This window comes from Augochlora pura, chromosome 6 (assembly GCF_028453695.1).
Source record: "Augochlora pura isolate Apur16 chromosome 6, APUR_v2.2.1, whole genome shotgun sequence".
Classification (NCBI taxonomy): Eukaryota; Metazoa; Arthropoda; class Insecta; order Hymenoptera; family Halictidae; genus Augochlora; species Augochlora pura.
This window is the reverse complement of record NC_135777.1, coordinates 5,891,716-5,912,966: the sequence shown is the minus strand read 5'-3', so window position 1 is coordinate 5,912,966 and position 21,251 is coordinate 5,891,716. Positions and strand designations below refer to the sequence as shown.

The 21,251-nt window shown below is 44.3% G+C and overlaps 1 protein-coding gene across 13 annotated transcripts in view; it reads left to right on the top strand.

Moving 5' to 3' along the window:
• The window catches only part of Mef2 (myocyte enhancer factor 2), a 42,947-nt gene extending 21,696 nt beyond the window's left edge, over positions 1-21,251 (top strand). For 5 of the 13 annotated variants that reach the window (XM_078183442.1, XM_078183438.1, XM_078183443.1 and 2 more), the window contains 7 exons: positions 10,078-10,194; positions 10,874-11,077; positions 12,586-12,744; positions 13,281-13,416; positions 13,528-13,784; positions 14,164-14,348; positions 14,688-21,251. In XM_078183442.1, the coding sequence (XP_078039568.1) occupies positions 10,141-10,194; positions 10,874-11,077; positions 12,586-12,744; positions 13,281-13,416; positions 13,528-13,784; positions 14,164-14,348; positions 14,688-15,141 (1,449 nt within the window). In that variant the 5' untranslated portion in view covers positions 10,078-10,140 and the 3' untranslated portion in view covers positions 15,142-21,251. Of the gene's footprint in view, positions 1-4,750; positions 5,441-6,012; positions 6,359-10,077; positions 10,195-10,873; positions 11,078-12,585; positions 12,745-13,280; positions 13,417-13,527; positions 13,785-14,163; positions 14,349-14,687 lie in introns of those variants that run through there. The other 8 variants (XM_078183433.1, XM_078183436.1, XM_078183439.1 and 5 more) reach the window with 5 other exon arrangements.

Below are 21,251 nucleotides of genomic sequence, written 5' to 3'. Positions count from 1 at the left end.
AATCGGCGACCGGGCGAATCAATTCTTTAGGAAAATCCGGCAAAGTCGATCTTCGTTAGCGTCGGAGCGATGCTTGGCTTTAACCGCGTGACCCGGTCGATCGAGCAGTCATCTCGTAAATAGCCTCCGCACCCGAGAGAATGACAGAAACGAGAGACGCGGCCGAGTGAAACGGAAATAGACGTCGGTTTCTGTAAGTTATTCACGAAATAATCGGCATTGCGATTAACTACGTTTCAACGAGTCGATTAGCCGGGACGGTCGCCCGACGTTTCACCGATATTTCTCTTCCGGTCCGACGACGGATGAAAACCGTTCTTTTCCCAATTTTAGTATCCTCGGACAATGATTTTTGCCCACGGCTAAACCCCGGACCGTTCTCGTTTCTCGCCCGATCAGTCCACCGATAACTTTCAACGGGGAATTCGTGGTGGTGAAACTTTTCGCGTAACAGAGATCTTGCGGTGGTACTTCTCCACTCCTTGCACCGTGGTGTCTTTGGTTGTTTATTTATTTAATTTACTCTTTGTTTGACGGGTTTTCAAAGTCCTTCGAACGGTAAAGTTTACCAGCGGATCGCGGATTGTCGCCGAGAGATAGCCGGTCAAAAGTTTAAGGCTGGGTGAATTTTCAGTCGAAACGATGGGGGACGCGATTGTCAATCGCTCAAGCTATCAATGACGAATAGTGAAATCCACGATATCAGCCGGTGTCCAGGGAATATTAATTACTTATCTATGTCCCTTTTCTCCCGTCTTTTCGCGCTCGGTCGACGAGATCGATAGGCTAGGATATATTGAACACTTGCCTGCTGGTTCTCTCTCTCTCTCTCTCTCTCTCTCTCTCTCTCTCTCTCTCTATGTATGTGTGTGTAGTTTTGTGTCTGTGTCTCTGTGTCTCTTTGTCTCTCGTTCTCTCCTTCTCGTTCGCTCTCGCGACGGGTTAGGTTATCCGACCTCTGTAGGGGGACAGCTACATTGCAGCTCATGCATAATACATACGATCCGACCTGGAGTAGATTTATATTTACCCGCAGCTGAGATAATTCGTTAAATATCGACAGGCATTGCCGGCTCTTGTCGAGCTTTTTTCGCCTAGACGATGATTCGACGGGACGTTTTATCCTCGGTTTTCGTTTCGAGCTCGTGTCCCTTTTTCTTTTCTCACCGTTCCTTATTCCCTTCGGTGGTGCGTATCGGCTGTCCATTCTTCAATTTGCTCCTCCCGCGTCGGACGACAAGCGACGGACAACGAATGGGACACGATCGCCGCTCCTTTAATTGATGATATCTCTCGTTAGTTTGTTCCTGGCGACTCGCGCGACAAAGACGTTGGTATTGATACCGTTTAGGGGGTATATCTATACTGGAATCTTTTCACGGGACATCTTCGCTCCCTCTCTCTCTCTCTTTCTCTCTCTCTCTCTCTCCCTTCCTCCCTTTCGCGTTCTAATAATTTTCTAACGAGAACCCACTCGGGATCGTGTCCTCTCTTCGCCCCCTTGCACGACTCTGCTCCGATGACGCGCGCACGACATCCAAACGCGGGCGGAGATCCACTTAAACACCGTTCGCAAGAGACGTTTGCTTACTCCGTTTCTTCTGTTCCCGCTCGAATTTCTCGTATGAAATATGACATATGGAAACATTTTCAAAAAAGTAAAAGTTCCAAGCTTTAATTTAAAAAAGAAAAGTCACCATCCTACGACGATTTCTCGCCATGTTATTGTCGGTCAAAGGGCGATCAACTCCCTCTATCCAAGATTCGTACATGCTACAATTTTGTCAAGCAAAACTTTATTTGTTCATTCGATCGAGTAAATTTCGCCGCGGCCACTATATTGGCGGTGGTGTTTTTCATGGAAACGGCACTGAAATTGTTTCTCGAATTGTTCCTGGATGCGCGTTCACCCCCGCGTTTTACTCCCACGTAGAACCGTGCACCGTAATGTTTATACGCGTGGACGAACGGATTGTTTGTCTAGGACCTTTTTCCCCGCTGACGGAGAAGGAACCGGAACTGTTTGCGGGAGGGTTAAAGGGAGAGAGAGAGAGAGAAAGAGAGCCACCCTTTATTCAGCCTTTATCCACGTGCTCTCCGACCCACCAGTTTCAGACCGCGGACGACCGCCGACACCGTGATCCGAAATTCTCTGTTCTTCTCGGTATCGAAATAATCGGGTGAGCGCGCGCGATTCGCCGGATGAATCCGCGCGAATTCACTGTCTTGGGCTGTGGATCCGTTCATTGACGGCATCGAAACAGGAAGGAGATGAACCAGTTAGGAATAATGCACTTAGCGAAAGCAACAACAGGTATTTTTGACGACCTAGATACCGATCGATCGACTCAGACCCGGTGGTGGTGCTCCTAGTCGCTTTAGTTTCGGCTGTGAAAAGCCCTGAACCGCCGCGAGATATTATATAACGTCGTGAACAATCGAATTCAAGGCGTCGCGGGCGAAGCTGAAACGCCGGATCCCTCGATTCAATTTCATTTCGCGCAGCAGCTGTCGGACGCGGATGCCTCGCGAATAACTGACGCAACAAGATCACCACCGTCACCACCATCACGCACCCACGCACTTTTTCGGCTTTTCGCCATCGACCGTCGAAAGAATTGAAATTTTCAAAAGGGAACCCTGATCGAGTTGTGCGGAAAATCCTGGTGAAAACGGTCATCGGGAGATACGTATATATGTACACGGACAAGGGTAATGACCGGATGAACGGCGCTCGAGTTTTCAAGATTCCTTAATAATTCATGCATGCGCGGAGATTACACAGGAATTAGACGCGATTAATTGGATTCGGCACTCTCGGCCGTGTCTCGAGTTCGCGATCGCCGAGCGTATTCGACAGAATTTTATTCCAGTCGTTTCTCTTGTTATTATCATTATTATTAATATTTTTATTATTATTATCATCATCATCGTCGTCGTCATCATAATCCAGTAACGCTACATACCGAGCCCTAACCGCGAACAATGCACATCCTTTTATAACAATACCAAGGCTGGATTTATTTAACGCTAAACCGGTATTTACAGAAACAGAAATAAGTGTGGATACGAGTTAAAGCTACGCATCGTGCAAAATGAAATTCTCTAAGCTGTCACAGACTCGGCTTTCTAAAACGATAAGATCCAAGCACATTTTGGCAATTTCACCTTTGACTTTTAAGCGCCGTTCGGTCGGCGAAACGGCTGCAGACAGCCGCGAAATATTTCAACGATTCCTTATCGATTAGAATATTTTTAAGATTACCGAGCAGCACCGATTCTCTTTCGGTTATCCCGGATTTCTGTGCGTCGGCTGCGAAGCGAACTTGGTTATCGTCGGCAATTCGGAAAACAATCATTCGATTGGTCGTCGAGACGCGCTTCGGAACCGGCAGGTTACCCGTCCACCGCAACAATGTTTCGCTGGGTACTTGAACAGTAATTCCGTTATCTCGCACGAGGAATTATACTATCGGTCCGATCGGCAATTGTAATTCGGTAAGCGGTGGCGGAGTCTATAACGCGATCGTTATTTTCATCCTGCGACTTACACTTTGGGAAAGTTTAGCTACAGGCGCTCTGTGTGTAGAACGTCGATCGGATTCTTTAATCGTGTGTTATTTCTGGCCAGCGAAATATTAATAAAGTGTAAAGATACCGCCACCTTTATTATGGCGCGCGCGCCTATCTAAACTTTTTTGCGGGCACGATTTACAACGACCGTCGGACGTCATTTAATGCACGTCGTGTCGTCGTCGTCGTCGCGAACGTCGCGCGACCGGCATTTATGAATGGCTCGTTGGACGCCTTTTCTTCCGTACTATTATGTTCCGATTGAAATTGCCGGCCGATACGATTGGATATCGAATTTAGTTGCAACAAACGTATGTATCGATGATAAAACGCCGCTGTATTTGGGAGTACGGTGGCATCTCGATCAGCACCTCTTATCAGGGCTAAACCAAGTGACAAAGTTTTGTCTGTCAATACAGAACACACGGTTTGCTTGGTTAAATTGCCGGACGCCATTTTTATTGATTAGTACAATAAATCGTTTCGCGTATGATTACAGGTAAATAGTATTTACGTGATAGATGATGATTTTGAACGGTGACAGTGGGAGATGAGAGAAGACGAGAAGTGGAGACGGATTAATTAGAGGAAATAGGTGTTGAAAAAGTAACCGATAGAATATTTCGTTTCGAATGGTCGTAGATGTGGGAAAAACCTCTCGATCGATAGAAATCATGATACCAATTCATGAGAATATCGATATCGCGATTGGGTGATTAGAAGAGGTCCCGTTGTTTAGCCGAATCAGTCGCATTCGTGAAATCAGTCAGATTTGTTCAGCTAAAAGTCGAGAATGACAACGCCATTGAGCGCGCGGTCGAAGCTGGAATGCCAGCACGACCGTTCGGGCTGGAAGTGACGCGCATGCGTCGCGCATGTAGCGTCACAGCAATTGGTTCGACGGCGTCTGACGTCGATCTCCCGTGCGGCCAATCAGCGGCCGAGCCTGGTCGACGTTAGTTCGGCGTGCCGTGGCTCGCTTCAGAGACGAGGTGGACCGACTGGTATGTGCGACACGGCCAGCCTCCCCACCCTTCTCTCTTTCACTCTCTTTCTTTCTCTCTCTCTCTTCTCTCTCTCTATTTCCCTCTTTGTCTGATTCGCTCGGTCTCTCTTACGCTCGTTCCCCTGTTCTCCACGCGACTTCCTCAAATCTTTATTTCAGGCTCGACCGCGAACTGGTCGAGGCGCGCGGCCCGCTTTTTTACCGTCCGATACGACGCTTCTAAATTTGAATCTTCTACGGAGCAGTGCGAATCGACGGCTCGCCGCACGTGAAAAATATTTTAAGAAAGCCGTGCGTGTTTCTAGTCACCGTTTCTAGTCAGCCAGGATATTCTAACCTAGCTAACCTGATTTCTGGCGGAGGCTCTGTGTGCTTCTTCTCCCTGTTATATCGCCTTGCTTCGAACGACGACAGCCGACGGTTTACGCGAGTGTGTACATTGCTACTGTTGCGACTGTTTTCGAGTGTGGCAAGGTTTTTTCGTTAATGAACATCGATCGAAGGGGAACCGCGCCAGGAAGGACCGCCGAGAGTGGCTCGATCAAGCAAGAAAACTATCGATACACGGGCCCTCCCGACGATATATATCGAACAAGGATTAGAGGAGTGTAACAAGAAGGAAAACGAGCGGAAAGAAGAGAAGAAAATCGAGGATCGAGAAAGCTTTTGATCATCGTTGGAGTTGTCGCGTCGTGTAGTCGTCCGAGTCATTGTAAATCGGTGTAGTCTCACCACAGTAGTCGCTGTAGTCGGCGTCGCGACAAATACGTGTTTGACGAATCGTCGATGATCCGGCGTGCGAAGTGACGCGTGTTGATTCAATCGCCAGAAACGAGTGCAAGTTGATTCCCGTGCCAAAAGGTTCGTGCGTCTTGTTTCTACGTAACCGCTTTTAAAGAGAAGTTTTGTTTTGATCTTAAAGTTGTACTGTACCTTTCGCGAGGGTGTTAGTGGGGAGATATCGATCGCGGGACCATTGACGTCCGTTCTGGAGAACGGGCTTTTCTCCTCGTTCCTTTGACTAGGCTAACCTCCCGATAATTGTATTTTCTCGCTAGCAGCCACATACATACCATGTATACCTCTCCACGTATGCGCATGCATATGCATTATCGTATGCATGTACATGCGGGTATACGTGTACACGTATACGTATATATGTATTACACATGTGTTCGTAGGTATTGCATATCGTACGCGTGTGCATACACGTATGCACGTAAACGTGTGCACGTAGTCGTAGAGACCTGTGAACCGTATACGTACAAGCGCGCACGGATACACGCGAGAGCGCGCGCGTGTTGCATTCCGTGTGTACCTGTGCGCGCGCGATCGAGGATTCGAAAAGGTTGAGAGAAACGTGGCTGTTACGCGAAATAAAACTGTTTTCGTGACGGTGGCTGTACCACGTATCTCTGGTTCGACGTTTACAGAAAACAAGTGGACCGCCAAGCAAACGTAAACCCCCGCGACGACGTCCCGTGGTAATTCCTTCATGGTAAACCTCAACGTGATCGACTCGGCAGCGCACCGCGAGAGCAGCATTTCACCGAGATAAATGGGAATATTTTAAGACGTGGAACGACCGTGGCTCCTCATCACCTAACAAGAGCACCGGCAACACGATTCTCCGATTACGATCGTGATCGCAACATCTGTGAAGAGTGCGCGCGCGATCTCACCATCTTTGTTTTCGTATCGATTTAGTGCGCGCAAGAAGATCGATCGATTGGTGGACGGACGTCGAGATGCTCGACTGATCCAGTTCGTATCGAGTCGGTGAGTTACCGTATCTAAATCCATTCCGATTAATTCTTACGATCGTTATTAATTTCATTACGGGACTGCTGCCCGTTTGAACATTGCCGCGCTGCTCCGAGAGCTTCGATCGTACCGGCCGCCATTCGTATCTCCCGCCAATTTCATTGTAACTTCGTCGCGTTCGACAAAACAAACATCGTCCAACCCGTGAAACGCTTAATGCGTACATACGTAGATGCGTTTCGTACCGATGCGGAGTTATCATAGGGAGTGCGCGAAGCACGGATCGAGACCAAATTGCGCGATAAATCACAATCAACCGATAGGCGGGTCGACTGGGCCGGTAATGTTTTTTCGTTTCAAAGTATAAATTCAATTATTATTCAAGGTAGATCAGTGGTACACCTGTAACGAGGTACGTTCGATGGGACATGCACGACGTACATAAATATATATGTATATATATTTATATATATATATAAACATACATATATATGTGTATGTATCTATGAAGTATGTACATATATAGGAGGAAATACACGCTGGTCGCTGACCCTCGGTACTCGTTCTGCGCTGTTGTATTATAAACCGAATTCGATCGGACGACAGCACGAGCGGCAACCTGCTCCTCCGCACTCCTCCACCTCTTCCTCGAGGTTCTCGTTGCGTTCCGTGTCCCTATTGTCACCGGTGGAGAAAGCTCTACCCGCTTTTCCCGTAAACTTCCCCCTCGGTCTCGCAGCATCGTAGGCAATAATACTCATAGTTTCGCGATATGGAAAATGGCTCCTTCGAATTTCAAACGTCCTCTACCACCATCGTCGCTCATTTCTTCTTCTCCTTTTTTTCTCCTGCTTCTTTTTCACCCTTTTGCTCGGTACCGGTGTCAGTCGTACCTAAAAGTTACATTTCCGTAAGAATCGTGAGATTCGCCGATGGTTTTATCGAGCATTCATATACCTGTTGCGGCAACTATATCGCACGTATCCTTTGCTACGCGTTTAAGAATAGTCTCAAAGGGAGGCTGGTTTTCAAAACGTGCCTGGTATTCCCGAACATTTCTTCTCCCTTACTAAGGACTCCATTCCATGTTGCAATCGAACATTTCTCGTACTATATTTCATTTATTTATGCACGAGGCGAAAACCATTTTTTCAGTAACGAGAATAAGAAAAAGTGTACCTTTATTTTGAATGGCGAAGAATGGTCTGGTATTGTGTACTTGTTAGGTCTTTCGCCCGTTTAAATGATGAAAGAGCGTGTAAAAATACCAAGACAACTTGGAACAAGGGCGACCACGCACGAATTTACAATTCTTCTCTATTGTTGCTATTATTTGACTAGCACAGTTATAGTTAGACGGGGGATCTATCGTCTGGTCGATGCCACGGACGAGTACATCGCCTCATTATATATTTGTGCAGCACCGCGGTGTACGCTCTTTTCATTTCCTTTTGTTTGCGCGACGTTCAAACTTATTTATTTATTTATCGAAACCGGCAGACGGCAGAATGTGCTCCTGCAACGTAGCATGGGAGCAACAACTGTGTCCGCGACAACTCGTAACTTGTATCTAAGTAGCAAATCGGTGCGAATCAAACTTCGCTCGGATTCGATTCGATCGCGAGCCGATTCGCGAAAAGCGAGCGGTGTCGCGCGCGACACGCGCAATTAGCGTAAACAAAAAAGAAGAATTGAATGTAATTTTTTTGCGGACACGGAAGATAGCCGGTCGGCGACAAAAATAACAACGGGTTTGCCCGTGAAACGCTTACGTTAATTCATATAGCAAGAGGAGATCGCGTGCTCGGAATGAATGAAAGGGGGGCTTCGGTAAATATAGTTGATGGAGCTTAGAATTAGAACGAAGTTAAAGCCAATGTTTTTACTAGAGCCGACCGACCGCCACTCCAAATACTCGAGTACACCCGAGTACTCGAGTGGAACTTGAATTATCGAATTGATCCCCGAGCCTGCCCCCCCCCCCCCCCCCCCCCTTTCAAATACCTGCTGCTGCGCCGATCGATCCATCGAATATCGCTCGATTCCTCGTCGACCGATCGCGTTCGAATACACCAAGATGTTTCAAATCGGATCGCGTATTATCGATAATAGTTTTTAATCGCGTATACGGGGATAAAGAACTTTTTGTTACAGGAAAAGAAAAAAGTAAAAAAATTGACGAGAAAAATGGGAGGGGAGGGATTACTTTGTGGAACGGTGTGAACAGCATCCGAAACAACATCAGAGCAGAAACAACGAATTTGACACATTTATCACAATAAACGAGCGTTTTCAATTTCGAATTTCTTACTGATTCCTGTTCTTTGCAACGATTGCAGAAAATGTTTCTCTGTTAATGCAATCGCGCCGAATGTCTAGAACGGACAAATTGCAAAGACCCACAGAGGTAAAAAGGAAGACACTTTGGTAAACCGTTGTGATAAATAGGCTAATCACTAAAGTTACTTGGAGAATTTTCCTGGAAATTCCGGAGTTTTCGTATCGGCTCGGAGGTATCGTGGTTCGGTTCGGTCGGTTCGGTCGGTCGGTCGGACGCTCGCCGTTTTATCGTTGACAATTAACCTGCGTAATAATCGACTTTGTCGTCGCAGCTTCCATGGAAAGTACGCACACGCTGAGCGCACGTCGAATTACTGGCATGCATCGGCTACCTCGTCCAGCAATTTGCGCTAACGGCGAAGAAGAAAAATGAAAGAAAACCGGAAAATCATTGCGGCCAGATGTTTTTCCGACGGGGATTGCAGGGGCTGCGCTAGATAACCGCGAACTCGAGCATCGCGAACCGTGAATGTCCTCTGTAATCAGCAGATAATCAGTTCGCACGCATGAAAAACATAATAAAAACGTTGATTGGCCGATGTCGCGTATATACACCCGATCGCGATAGACATGCATTTGCATATTCTATGGCGTATCCTTTGAGATGAACACCGAATACCCTCGATTGAGTTTTCTTCAGTGTTTCGAATTAGTCGAATAACGTTCTATTCGATTAGAACAATTCATATCGAGATAATTATGCGAATGAAATTCGATTCGACCAATTTATTCGAAAAAGTATATGGTGCTCTGGTATATTTTTTTCTGCATGAAACCGCGACAGTCGCGGTTCGCTTCGTTGACAGTTTCAACGCGAAATATCGTTGCTCGAATAATATCGAGGAACTTTCGCGATTCAACTGCGCTCGAAAACAAAAAGAACGAACAAGTTGGCGCGCGGGCCGGGGTGGTAGTGTAAAAGGGACGGGGAACGGCGAGAGCAGAGTCCCATAGAAAAGCGGAGTAGACAGGAGTTGACGAACGTGGGTGACAGTCGACAGAACTGGACCATGCGTTAAAACCTCTACCGACCAGCATAAAGGCACGTGTCGTTATTCCTCGTATCGATTAACGACGTCGCGAGGCAAACGACGCCGTGGAACGATGCGAACCGCAGGCGAACGAGGCGAACTTCGATGACACGTGAATTTCGACGGAAAACAACTGGCGCGTTTCTTCATTGAAACCTCCGTTTAATCGTCCGCCGTCCATGATCTACCTCTACCAGATTGAATTATATCAATTGTTAGGAAAATAATATTCCTCCGTTCGTTTCGCGTGTCCATGGCACCACGCGCGTTCGATCGAGAGAACCTTTCGAACGGGAACCGATCAAAACCACTATTTTTCAGCGAGAGAAAATGCAGTGTATTCTCTTTATCTTTCTGTTGCAGCATTTCTAATATTCCATCCAGTGGTTCCGAAGAGCTGTCCTTGCTCCGCAGCATCGTGCAAAAATGGGTCGGAAGAAGATTCAAATTTCGCGCATCACGGACGAACGGAATCGTCAGGTACACTCTTCCATTTCCCTGTAATCGGTATAGATTTCACACGAGATTGGACATAGACGAGATCATGGTACGCAAAAGGAGGCTGGACTAGATTTCAAATCGGATTGTAATCTGGCTTAATCTCCTGGGCCAACTATGGGGTTCGGATCGAAGCGACCTCTTTTTTACACTTGTTCGATCGACCATTGAGATTGTTTCGATGAAAGACAAACGGAAACGCCGAAAGGCTAATATTTACATTGGCCTTAATCGGTTTACATGCGATGCGGTGTAATCGTCGCTCGAAATGTTTGTTCATCGCATCGATACGCACCGATACACCGTGCCTATACGTATCCCACCACGTGAATCGCGTTGTTCCTTATCCAAGATCAAACACCGATACCGTGGATGCCGGTGTTGGCGCGCGCACGCCAATTGCTACCCATCTTTTTCCGGCTGTTATCTTATCAAAACGTTCCTCTATGCTAATCGAAGTTCATTCGACAGGCATTAACCGAATAATCCGGAACCGTGCGAACAGAGAGCAATTACGATCGTAGAGCGGCGTCGATTCAATCGAGTTTTCCGATGGATCGTGATCGTTTCTTAACGTCTGTTCGATTCAGAAAAAATTAAAATCATCCCCTTGGAAGCTGGAACGAATTTAACGACTAACGGTATCTTTCTCGGCCAACAGGTGACCTTCAACAAACGGAAATTCGGCGTGATGAAGAAGGCGTACGAGCTGTCTGTGCTCTGTGACTGCGAGATTGCGCTGATTATCTTCAGCTCGAGCAACAAGCTGTATCAGTATGCGAGCACCGACATGGACAAGGTTCTTCTCAAGTACACCGAGTACAACGAACCCCACGAGTCCCTCACTAACAAGAATATCATCGAGGTGAGCCGATTTCTCCTGAGTAACGGTCAAGGTTCTCCAGAGAGGAAGCCGCCAAAAATCACTAGAATCCTTCGGCTCCATCGACTCGCCGCCACCTTGCCCACATGCCGGATACACACGGATAGATAACGAATAGATACGGATAGACGGGATAGAGCTGCAAATAGTCCTCGGGATAGTTAGGTCACGCTGTCAACTTGTTATTCGAGGGCAGATTCGGTAGCGGCATGGGAGAGAAGCGGAATCGAAAAGTAGTAATCCATTGATGCACCGAACGGTTTTTACCGTCTTTCTATCGTAATAGAAGCGAACGGTTGTATCAGTTTTCTTGAAACGAGTCGATGGAAGACGCGAACGCACGCTTTACTGTAGAAAGAACAGAAACTGGAGCCCTGTCGGAGAGAGGTGTATCTTTGAAGAAGCAAAAGAGAAAAGCGAGAGCGTCGAATCGTTTTCAAAGTAGGATTTATAGGATCGGCCGGATGGTATATCGGCTATCTTGGTGGATCGTGTACCGGTTAAATGAGAGATTCTACCGTGAAAAATTGCACAATCCCCGAGGTAACGTCGCCGGTTATTAACTTTTTCACTAGTCGATCATCGAAATTACACGAGATTGTTGCATATATGCTTTCTTGCGCGTAAAAGCAACGCATACTCTTCCTGTTGGGAATTTACTTACTGCGGGGTTTTGCGATGCTTGCACCACCGGGTGGTCCAATGCAATCCGTAAGAACTTGCCGCGGCACAACGAACCGTTTAAAATATTGACGATTAAATTATTATGGTGAGTAAAGCGTTGTGTATCCGACTCCAATCTAATCAGGGTGGACTATATACCGTGAAATCGCGTTCACTCGCAAAAAGCAACGAAACGGTTCAACACCTTGGCGACGGAATGCTCAATCCCTGTGTCAGATTCAATCTGTGTTATATATCGTTTATTTATTTATTTATATTAATAATCGTTCGATTAACGACAATTTGGTAACCGTGAAGAGTGTCGTGATACTTGATAATAAAAAAGTCTTAATGTCTTAAATGAAGAACAGTGTATGTCATGTGATGTATAGCTCCGTCGATAAGGCGTAGAACCGTTGAAACAAATCCTAGATAGGATTTCGTTGTGGAAGCATCGTTTCGGATTCATAGAATCATTCGCGTTTTTTAGCGTGTTGCGTCGGATAACCGCGTTTCGTGATTTCATGTGGATCTCGCAAACAATTGTATACGCGTCCGAGATGGTTGCCGATAGGCAGCATTGTCGGGAACAGTTGTGATACTAGGGAAAGAGAGGGAAAGTTGGTGTGTACGCGTGTGTGAGAAATAGCGCGAGAGGGGGGGGGAGAGAGAGAGAGGGAGAGAGAAATGGAAGGAGGAAGGGAGGGAGAGGGAAGCTGATCAACCAGCCAGCCTCTCCGCTGTTTAGCGTTTAAATTAACGTGCATGCGAAGGTTGAGTGCCCTCGGGCGGTGTGGTCACGTGAACCTGTCTGCTGACACTTGCAGGCACTCAACAAGAAGGAACATAAGGGTGCCATGTCGCCAGAGAGTCCGGAGCCGGACGCGATCGAGTACAATCTGACTCCGCGGACCGAAGCCAAATACACCAAGATCGACGAGGAGTTTCAGCTGATGATGCAGAGGCACCAGCACAACGGTACCCGCGTAAGTATCTCGGCCAGTTTCCTATTATCCTTAAGTATCTCCAAGTATTTCCAAGCCTTCCTTACACTCTGCTCTTATTTTCGCTCCTTTTTCCTTTTCTTTTTTCTGTTTGCCCAAAAGAAACTGAGTAGACATATTTTTCCAATGAAACGGTTACGTTCCCTTTTCTTAGCCAGCGTCCGCACCCCCATGAGAATCTGCCGCACCGAGTATTCACACGAGCAACAGTCCTCGATTACCTTTCAACAGTGTTCTAAATAATTTAACATCGAGCATGATCGGATGCGCGAATTGTAGGCAACGCGGCTTCGAATTAATTCGCATTGTTCGCTTAGGTTGCTTGACACTTATTTCATACGTTTGATGGTTAATCCGTCTTAAAAGATGTAAAATACAACAGTGAATGCGTAATAGAACATCCGATGATTTAAATATGTAAACGATTCGAGCAGCGAAAACGAATCCAGAGCCATAAACCGCGGAACATACTAGCATCCGTTGGTAACCATGTTGCCTTTGATTTACTGGGATTTCAGGCAATGGGACAGTCTAATTACACTCTACCAGTATCAGTACCAGTGAATAGTTTCGGCGAATCTCTACTTGGATCTAGTCCCCAAATGGCCCATACCAGCATTTCTCCGCGACCGTCGTCTTCTGAAACTGACTCAGGTACCTGTTTCTTCAACACCGTTGTTAATTGTAATTGTCTTGTTCGTCCGAAGAGAACGTTACCGATTAAAAATGATAACCTGGTCGATTAACCGATTGAATTGTTTTCAGTGTATCCACCTGGAGGGATGTTGGAAATGAGCAACGGATATCCCCCGTCGGCATCGCCGTTGGGTGGCTCCCCTAGTCCGGGTCCTTCACCGGCGCTAGGAGTCGGAGGAGGCAGCGCAAACAAAGGCAGTAATCCGTCTAGGCATTCGCCACAACCCCCGCCTCCACCACCGCCACCACATCCTCACAGGACTAATCTACGAGTAGTTATTCCAACACCCCTTACGCAACCCCTTTCCGACGACACTAGTTACGATGTAAGTGTTGGAACGTATAGACAAGGTTTTCGGGTTGGACATACGAAAGGCCGTGGTTGTATCTAGCACAACCTGTGCTAGATACGATGGCTCGTCACGATACTCGATAACAATGCCAATAGCAAACTGTCCGATGAGAATTGCGCGATATATTCGTAAGCAAACGAAACTTCTTCCCACGATCTTTGCTATGTCCAAACTGTCCAAATTGTCTTTTCAAATGGCGTATGCGTACATCGTTGAACGTTTCGACAAGGAAAGGTCTCCGATTGCAAATGGTGACCTTTCATGTACCGTGACTCCGTGTGACTCTGTCACTTCGTGTCGGCCGAGTGCTCCTCTAATCTATGCTGTTTCTTATTTTTTTCGTGGTGCGCAGAGCGGCCATGCGCAATCTGCATTAAACACACCGGTAGTAGCGTTACAAACACCATCGGTCCCAGCCGGTTACTCGAGTTTCGGACCAACGGATTATTCCTCGGACCTCGGGAGTTTAGCATGGTCTCATCAGAGGTACGTTGATGACTTATCAATGTATTCGGCAGCCACCATGTCCAGCATCAGGTAAATCATATTTCATAATTATTCTTCTGAAAAAGAAAACTATACGTCCGATCTTGGACAATACCACCTTTCACCTGCGGTATACCATCGTCTACTGGAGTTTTTTTTTCCCGAGTTAGCATGCCTTTACCTAGCGTACACATACAATAAGTCATACTGATATCTTTTCTACGCGATCGACGATCTTTGAATCGACGTAAATTTAACCGTCATCTGCTGTGCATACTTTATCAGACGGAACTATTATCGTCACCGCGACCACCGTCATTCTCGTTCGAAGGACGATCCTTTCTTGAACAGTCGTTAAGGGCAAATGTTAGCTGTATCGTGTTGTTGCAGTGGTCTTCCGCATCTGGCAGTGTCGAGTAGTACACCGCCGCCAGCCACTTCGCCGTTGCCAGTAAAGATAAAGAGCGAGCCGATCAGTCCTCCCAGAGATCCGCACGGAGGTAACAGCGGCTCAACGAGTAGCGGCCCTAGCACGGGCAGCAGTCTGCATCACACGACCCTGAACGTAGGTCCGTCGTCAAGCACCGGAGCTCCGCCGCCTCATCACGTGCCCCATCCCGGACCTCAGTCGTTGAACCTGGTATCGAACAGACCGAACAGCAATCCACCGGCGTCCCATTCGGGCAGCATAACGCCGACGAATCTGCCGTCTCCGGGTAGCGGCACGGTCGCCGATATCAGAACAAGTCACTCGAACGCTGCCGGAAATGCTGGGAACAACTCCGATTACGAGAATGGGCCTTTGATGAAGCGCTCGCGGATCACCGAGGGCTGGGCGACTTAATATTAAATTTGGCGCGGGCGGTGTCACGGCTCGGTTGTTTTTGCGAAAACCTCCACGTACAATGGCGTCATTTAGTGCTTGTGAAGCTCTCCAGGACTCGAAGTATCCGTAGACTACGGTTCACGGTTTTGCCCACTGGCTCTCCCTCCGGTGAGCCCAAAGCACGCCCGGAACGCCCAGAACGCCGAAAACGTTTGAAATACCCAAAATGGGGAATGATCGGGCAGAAAACGTGAATATATGTGAAAGAGGACGGCAACGGCGTTGAATAAGGGCAGTGGCCCGAATCAGTGGATGGGAAAAAAAATTTGTTTATATTTTCAAGTCCGTGGAAGAATGCGTTTGTTTGACGATTATAACAAAAAAAAGCAACAAAAAAACGGTGCCATAATGTTGAAGCGTTACACGTATATGTATATTTATATGTATACATGTGTATACATAGCACACAAACACACGTACACATGTCTCTAATGGTTACACGCGTACGTGTATGTATGTATGCTGTATGTATGTTTGTACATATATACACATGCATACATACATACACACGCAACCCAACATACACATACATACATACACACACCCGCGCGAAATGTGTACGTATACATATTTTTCATGTATATAATGCATGAAAGTTGTTTGTATATATGTCATTAATTCATTGTCATTTTCTTCGTGATATGGCATTGTGTCCTTGGTACTTGTCGCTTTGGCGATGGTTATTCTTTCCGAAATCCGTAACCCGGAACGGAGGGAAGCAAACGAAAAGAAAAGGAAAAAAGGAATCGGTGTGTGCTTCTATCGGAGACTGATAGAGAGAATTGCGATTCGGGAGCAAGCGGTGTTTTCAGGGTTAGGTGCATCGGCAGACCGAATTTCTATAATCTATCGAAAGAGCTTGCGCGTACCACGTTCTAGAATTTTTATGCTAGGGATTTACCGATAATTGTACTTCGTTAACTTGTTTCTTTTTCTGTTTGCGGGTTGATTGTAGGTAGACAAGTTTGCGGCATAATCCGTTAATTGACGTTTACGCAAAGAATGCCAATGGAAACGATGAACATAATTTCTTTGAATCGAATGCCTAGTCAGAAAATAATGATATTCGATTAGCGATAGAAATTTTATTCTACAATCTCTTTTTTGTTCTTTTTCGTTTATTATTATTATTTTCTCTTTTTTTTTTCTTTTTCGTCTTTCTATCTTCTTTTATTTTTGTAAATGGTAATTACTACTCGCTCGGAAACCAACCGTACTCTTCTTAAAGTAAAATCGAAGGATCGTGCAACAATTTTGTCGTGAAAAACATCTGAAGATCATTAACACGTATCGTGGTTCGTCTTTTATTCGTTTCTCCTTTTAGTTTTAACGATTCGTTCACGTTTTGTAATCCATCGAAAAAAAACACTGTTGCTCGAGGTTTTCGATACGTTCGAGATGACACGAGAATGGTGAATCACGAAACGTGCACGCTGACCGTTGGTATTGTGTTTTCGTTTTTGACACATGTGAAGAGTCTTCTTCTTTTAGCGAACTTATAAATTAACGGTCTATGTCCGCTAAGGAAAACGATGTATAAATGATAAATCGGCTGCTGTACTCAAGATGAATTTTACGATACGTTCCGTGGAACAAAATCGAGAAATGTTAATATATTGATTGTCGCGAGGTAATAGACGAGAGATATATGCAAATATTCTATGTGAGATAAGCATATTATTATATAGTGTTGATTATTAATGGAGGATAACGAGCAAAGATATATACACGCAAACTCGCATCTGTATACATACGATGATACGTTATATATACATTTTTCACAAGTATTTTGCACATTTGATATAAAAGAGGAAAATAGGATGTAGACGGACAAGAGGAAGGAACATTTGCAACTCTACGAACCTAAAAAAGATGACATACAACGACATGCAGTCTAGACCTTGTCCAACCACCGATATTCTATCGGAACGGAAATCTCTCTCGGTGACATAGAATCCTCGCATTATCAAATCGTTATATCCAGAACATGTCGGCCGGACAGGGTTGCAATTCGGAAAGTTACACGCGCGCGCGCGCGCGCGCTACACGAAACACACACACACGCACACAAAGTTGTTGTTTTCTTCGTAGTTAAAACCGCTTTGAGATGGTCTCAGCCTATGCTCTACTCAATCTCAGGATGTATCCTAATACTTGAGCTGTTCTCAAGCATCATGTTTGGTAAATTATAGCGTAATTGAACATAATTGATGGAATACACAAAACCGTAAATGATTAAATAGTGCCTGACACCATTTGTGGCCCTTCTTTTAGGTGACTTGCCCACGTTGTCAGCGCGCGAGTGTTCCTATTACACACGTAAATGAAACACAAACACGTACAATCGTGTCCCATCTACTACCTACATGCATACACATCGCAGCACGCTCGCGCGCGCGCGCGCGCACGCTTCCCGGTCGTCGAGAGTGCATCGTACGTCCAACTACGAAAAGTAAATTATCAACTCGTTGATTGGCTGATTGGAACGAGTCGCGAGTAACTGTACAAAAGTGACATGCCGACATGCCAAAACAATGGACCGTAATTTAAATGTGCGGCGCCATTGGAAACAAACATCTCCGGTTTATAGAACGATTAAAATGGAAAGAGAAGAGATCCTATCGAATCGAAATTTTCAAGAGATAATTGAACGATGTTCTCTCCGGTTGTGCCGACAACACCGGCAAGTCAGTCTTTACTATATTGTGACCGAAGATTATACGTTGAAATGAAACGATGGAAGGATGCCGCATAATCTTCGATGAATAAACTTTGTTCTTTACTAACTTAAATAGAAACGTATCTGATGACTGTACGAACAATCGGTGTGCGAGAAACATAAGATACAGTTGTGTATAGTCACTAATATAATTAATCACAAATTTTTAAGATGATCACAAAGTGCAATCTCTTAGCCAACACACTTTTTTATCAAAGGAGAAAAAAGTATAAAGAAATTGTTATTTTTCATAACGAAAAAAAGTAAGATTTAATGTATTAAAATATATATATATTGAAATATATATATATTTATATATATATATATATTTATATATGTATATATAAATGTCTCCACTAGTTATTAAACATTTTCCTATTGATGCAAAATTTATTGTATTCTAATTGATACTATATATACTTATATATGGATATATATGTCCAGTGTATATATATATATGTATATATATATTTATATATATGTATATATATATGGGTTTGTGTGCGCGCGTGTGTGGGGGTGTTTCTGTGTGTACACATTGTATGTATGCATATTTGCGTACGTATACACTGTGTGTATGTGTATGTCACTGAATAGAAGTGTACATGCCTTGAATTAAATTCTTTGAAGATAATCTGCGATACATTAAATTGGTTCCAGATACTTCTTAGTCACGACAGGTGGATCGTTTAATGATATAATTATTGTTAATTATATTATTAATTACTTAATATTGTAAGACCGTTTCTCAGAAGAGTTTCTGTGTGACTGTTATGTGCTTCGTTCGACCCGTTTTCAGTAACTGCTGCAAGGTTTGCACAAACTTCTGCATATTCTCGGCGACGCGTATCTTGCGTTTCTCAATTAACTTTTCTTTAACCGACGAAGTTACGTAAACACAATCGAACGAACGGAATTGTTTGGCACAAATAATCTGTCAAGTTGAGTACATTGTTGGTCGTGACATCGAGATCGACTATTCCATTACTTCATGTAGAATCGATGATAGAACAGTTCCTTGTACGGTCTAACGATCGTTTCTATCAATTTGTCACACTCGACTACACTCGAAAAAAATTAACATTTGGCGAAGACGACGATCTTGTCCTCACGATTCAAAGCACGCGCGTAAATCCAAGTATCTTTAGAATGAATGCACAAAAATCCAAAATGCGATGCTACCATTAATTGTCTTCGTTTCTACGTTGTGTCGCGTACAAACGGCGGATAATCGTTGCGACCTTTTCTATTTGTTAATTAATTTAGGAGATAAACAACTTGTTGCTTCGACGAGGAAAAAGCGTTTCATTTTATTCCGTTTGAATATAAGCAAAGAAGGAAGCAAGCAAGCAAGCATGGAAAGACTGCAGAGGAAAATTCGCTGTCTCTGGTTATAGGGCACGTAATTTTCGTTATTTGGAAACTGTCTGAGAGACGTCTCTGTTGTCGATCCATCGACACTCGGTCTTGTGAATCGAATAATATTCGTGATGACATAAAAAGCATAGGGCAAGAATTACGTTCGCTTACCGACCTATTTCAACAGTGAGATACATACAGGCAGACAGGGACAGACACACGAGAGGAGAAAACAAACATATACGTAGCGATACCTCTAGAGCTAGGGAACTTGTTGAATGGTGTACGTTAACAATACATTGTACATACATTTTAATGTATATTTTTAATATGAAATACATGTAAGTTACATAAAAAAAAGAACTCACACGTACACACGCGTTACACAGAGACAAAACTATATACTGGGCCGAGGAAATGGGTGAGAGAGAGAAGATGTGTGCGTGTGTGTGTATGCGTGCGCGCGCGTGTTTGTGTATAAGAAAGAGAGAAAGTTAGTTTTCGTTACGTGTCTCATCTCGCTGGACACAACTGTATCCCTGGGAATACTTAAAGAGAAATTTTCTTCTTTTACGACATAGAGAGGTGTTCAAATAATTACATATAAACCATGAAAAAAACAGTACGTGAAATAAAAATTGTTTCGTTTTTCTAAATATTTACGTATGTACGCATACTGGTGAATTTCGAGATTATAAATATAGCGTATAAAATAGACCATTGGGTGTACAAACGAAAATTCGCGAAATCCTATCACTTACAAGCGATTGAAATTAATTTGTTAACCAACTATAAGAATTTTAACCATTCCTTTGTACACTGAATAGTGAATAGTATAAAAAAAAAGAACGCCTGCGGGCGAACATAGCTGTTTTTACTACAGTTTCCTTGCAATCGATCTATTAATCTATGCACCTCTGCACAGAATCACAGAGTCATTGTTATGCATCTATACATACATACATATATACAATATATATATATGTATATGAATGTATGTGTATATATATAGATATATATATTTATATGTTCACTTGTTATCGATCCAATGGATATCTAATACTAATCAGTAATCAGTAATTTAACATTATCTATCGTTGGTTGGATTTCTTTTTCGAATTCCAGACATTGCTTCTGAATGACACGGAGACCACAGTTGTACCCGAGCGAGACCTCTCTCTCTCTCTCTCGACGCGAGATATGCCGAGGGAAAGACATGTGTTGTATACTGACGACTTTTGCTTCGGATCATTGATCATTCGATTTATTTATTATCTATCGTCGGCGATCAAAAGAGAGAGGTTTGCAACGAGCGAAAACATTTTCTTACCCGTTCTCTATACAGACTGTCTGGCAACGGACCTGAAGACCCGACCAAGAAGCAAGAAGCGGCGATGTCAAAATTGAAAATATCTCTAGCGTGTTCATTCGTGAACGAATTACGAAAATGGTACCCGTTGCCATTGCCTCTTCCTACTAATAGTATCACTAACGTTTACTCTGGGTTTTCTATCGGTTACCAGACACCCTGTACACACGGTTCAAGCCGTCAGTTTGGAATAACCCTGAAAACCAATGTTTCAAAAATTTAATTGATTTCGAATTTAAAAAGAAATTTGATTGTTTCGTGGATAATAGACGAGCAATCCGAAATTATTTTGCTAACTCGTATGCTTATGTGTTATTTATATGTATACACACATAACATGCACACACGTACACGCATACTTACAGGGTGTCGCGTTTCGATCTTCTCCAGAACCATTCGTTACTTTAAAAAATCTTTCATATCATTCTTTTTTTACTTGGCGAGGGAGGGAGCACGGGGTGGCATAGTTCAATAATATTATTTTTTCTGTAAGTGTACGCATGAAAACGGAATCGTACAATTTCTCGAACAAATCGGTTAAGTTTTCAAAATTCTGGGACGCGTGAAGTACATAAAAATTATATAAACCCATTAAATAGAAATAAAAATAACTTTCGTGTA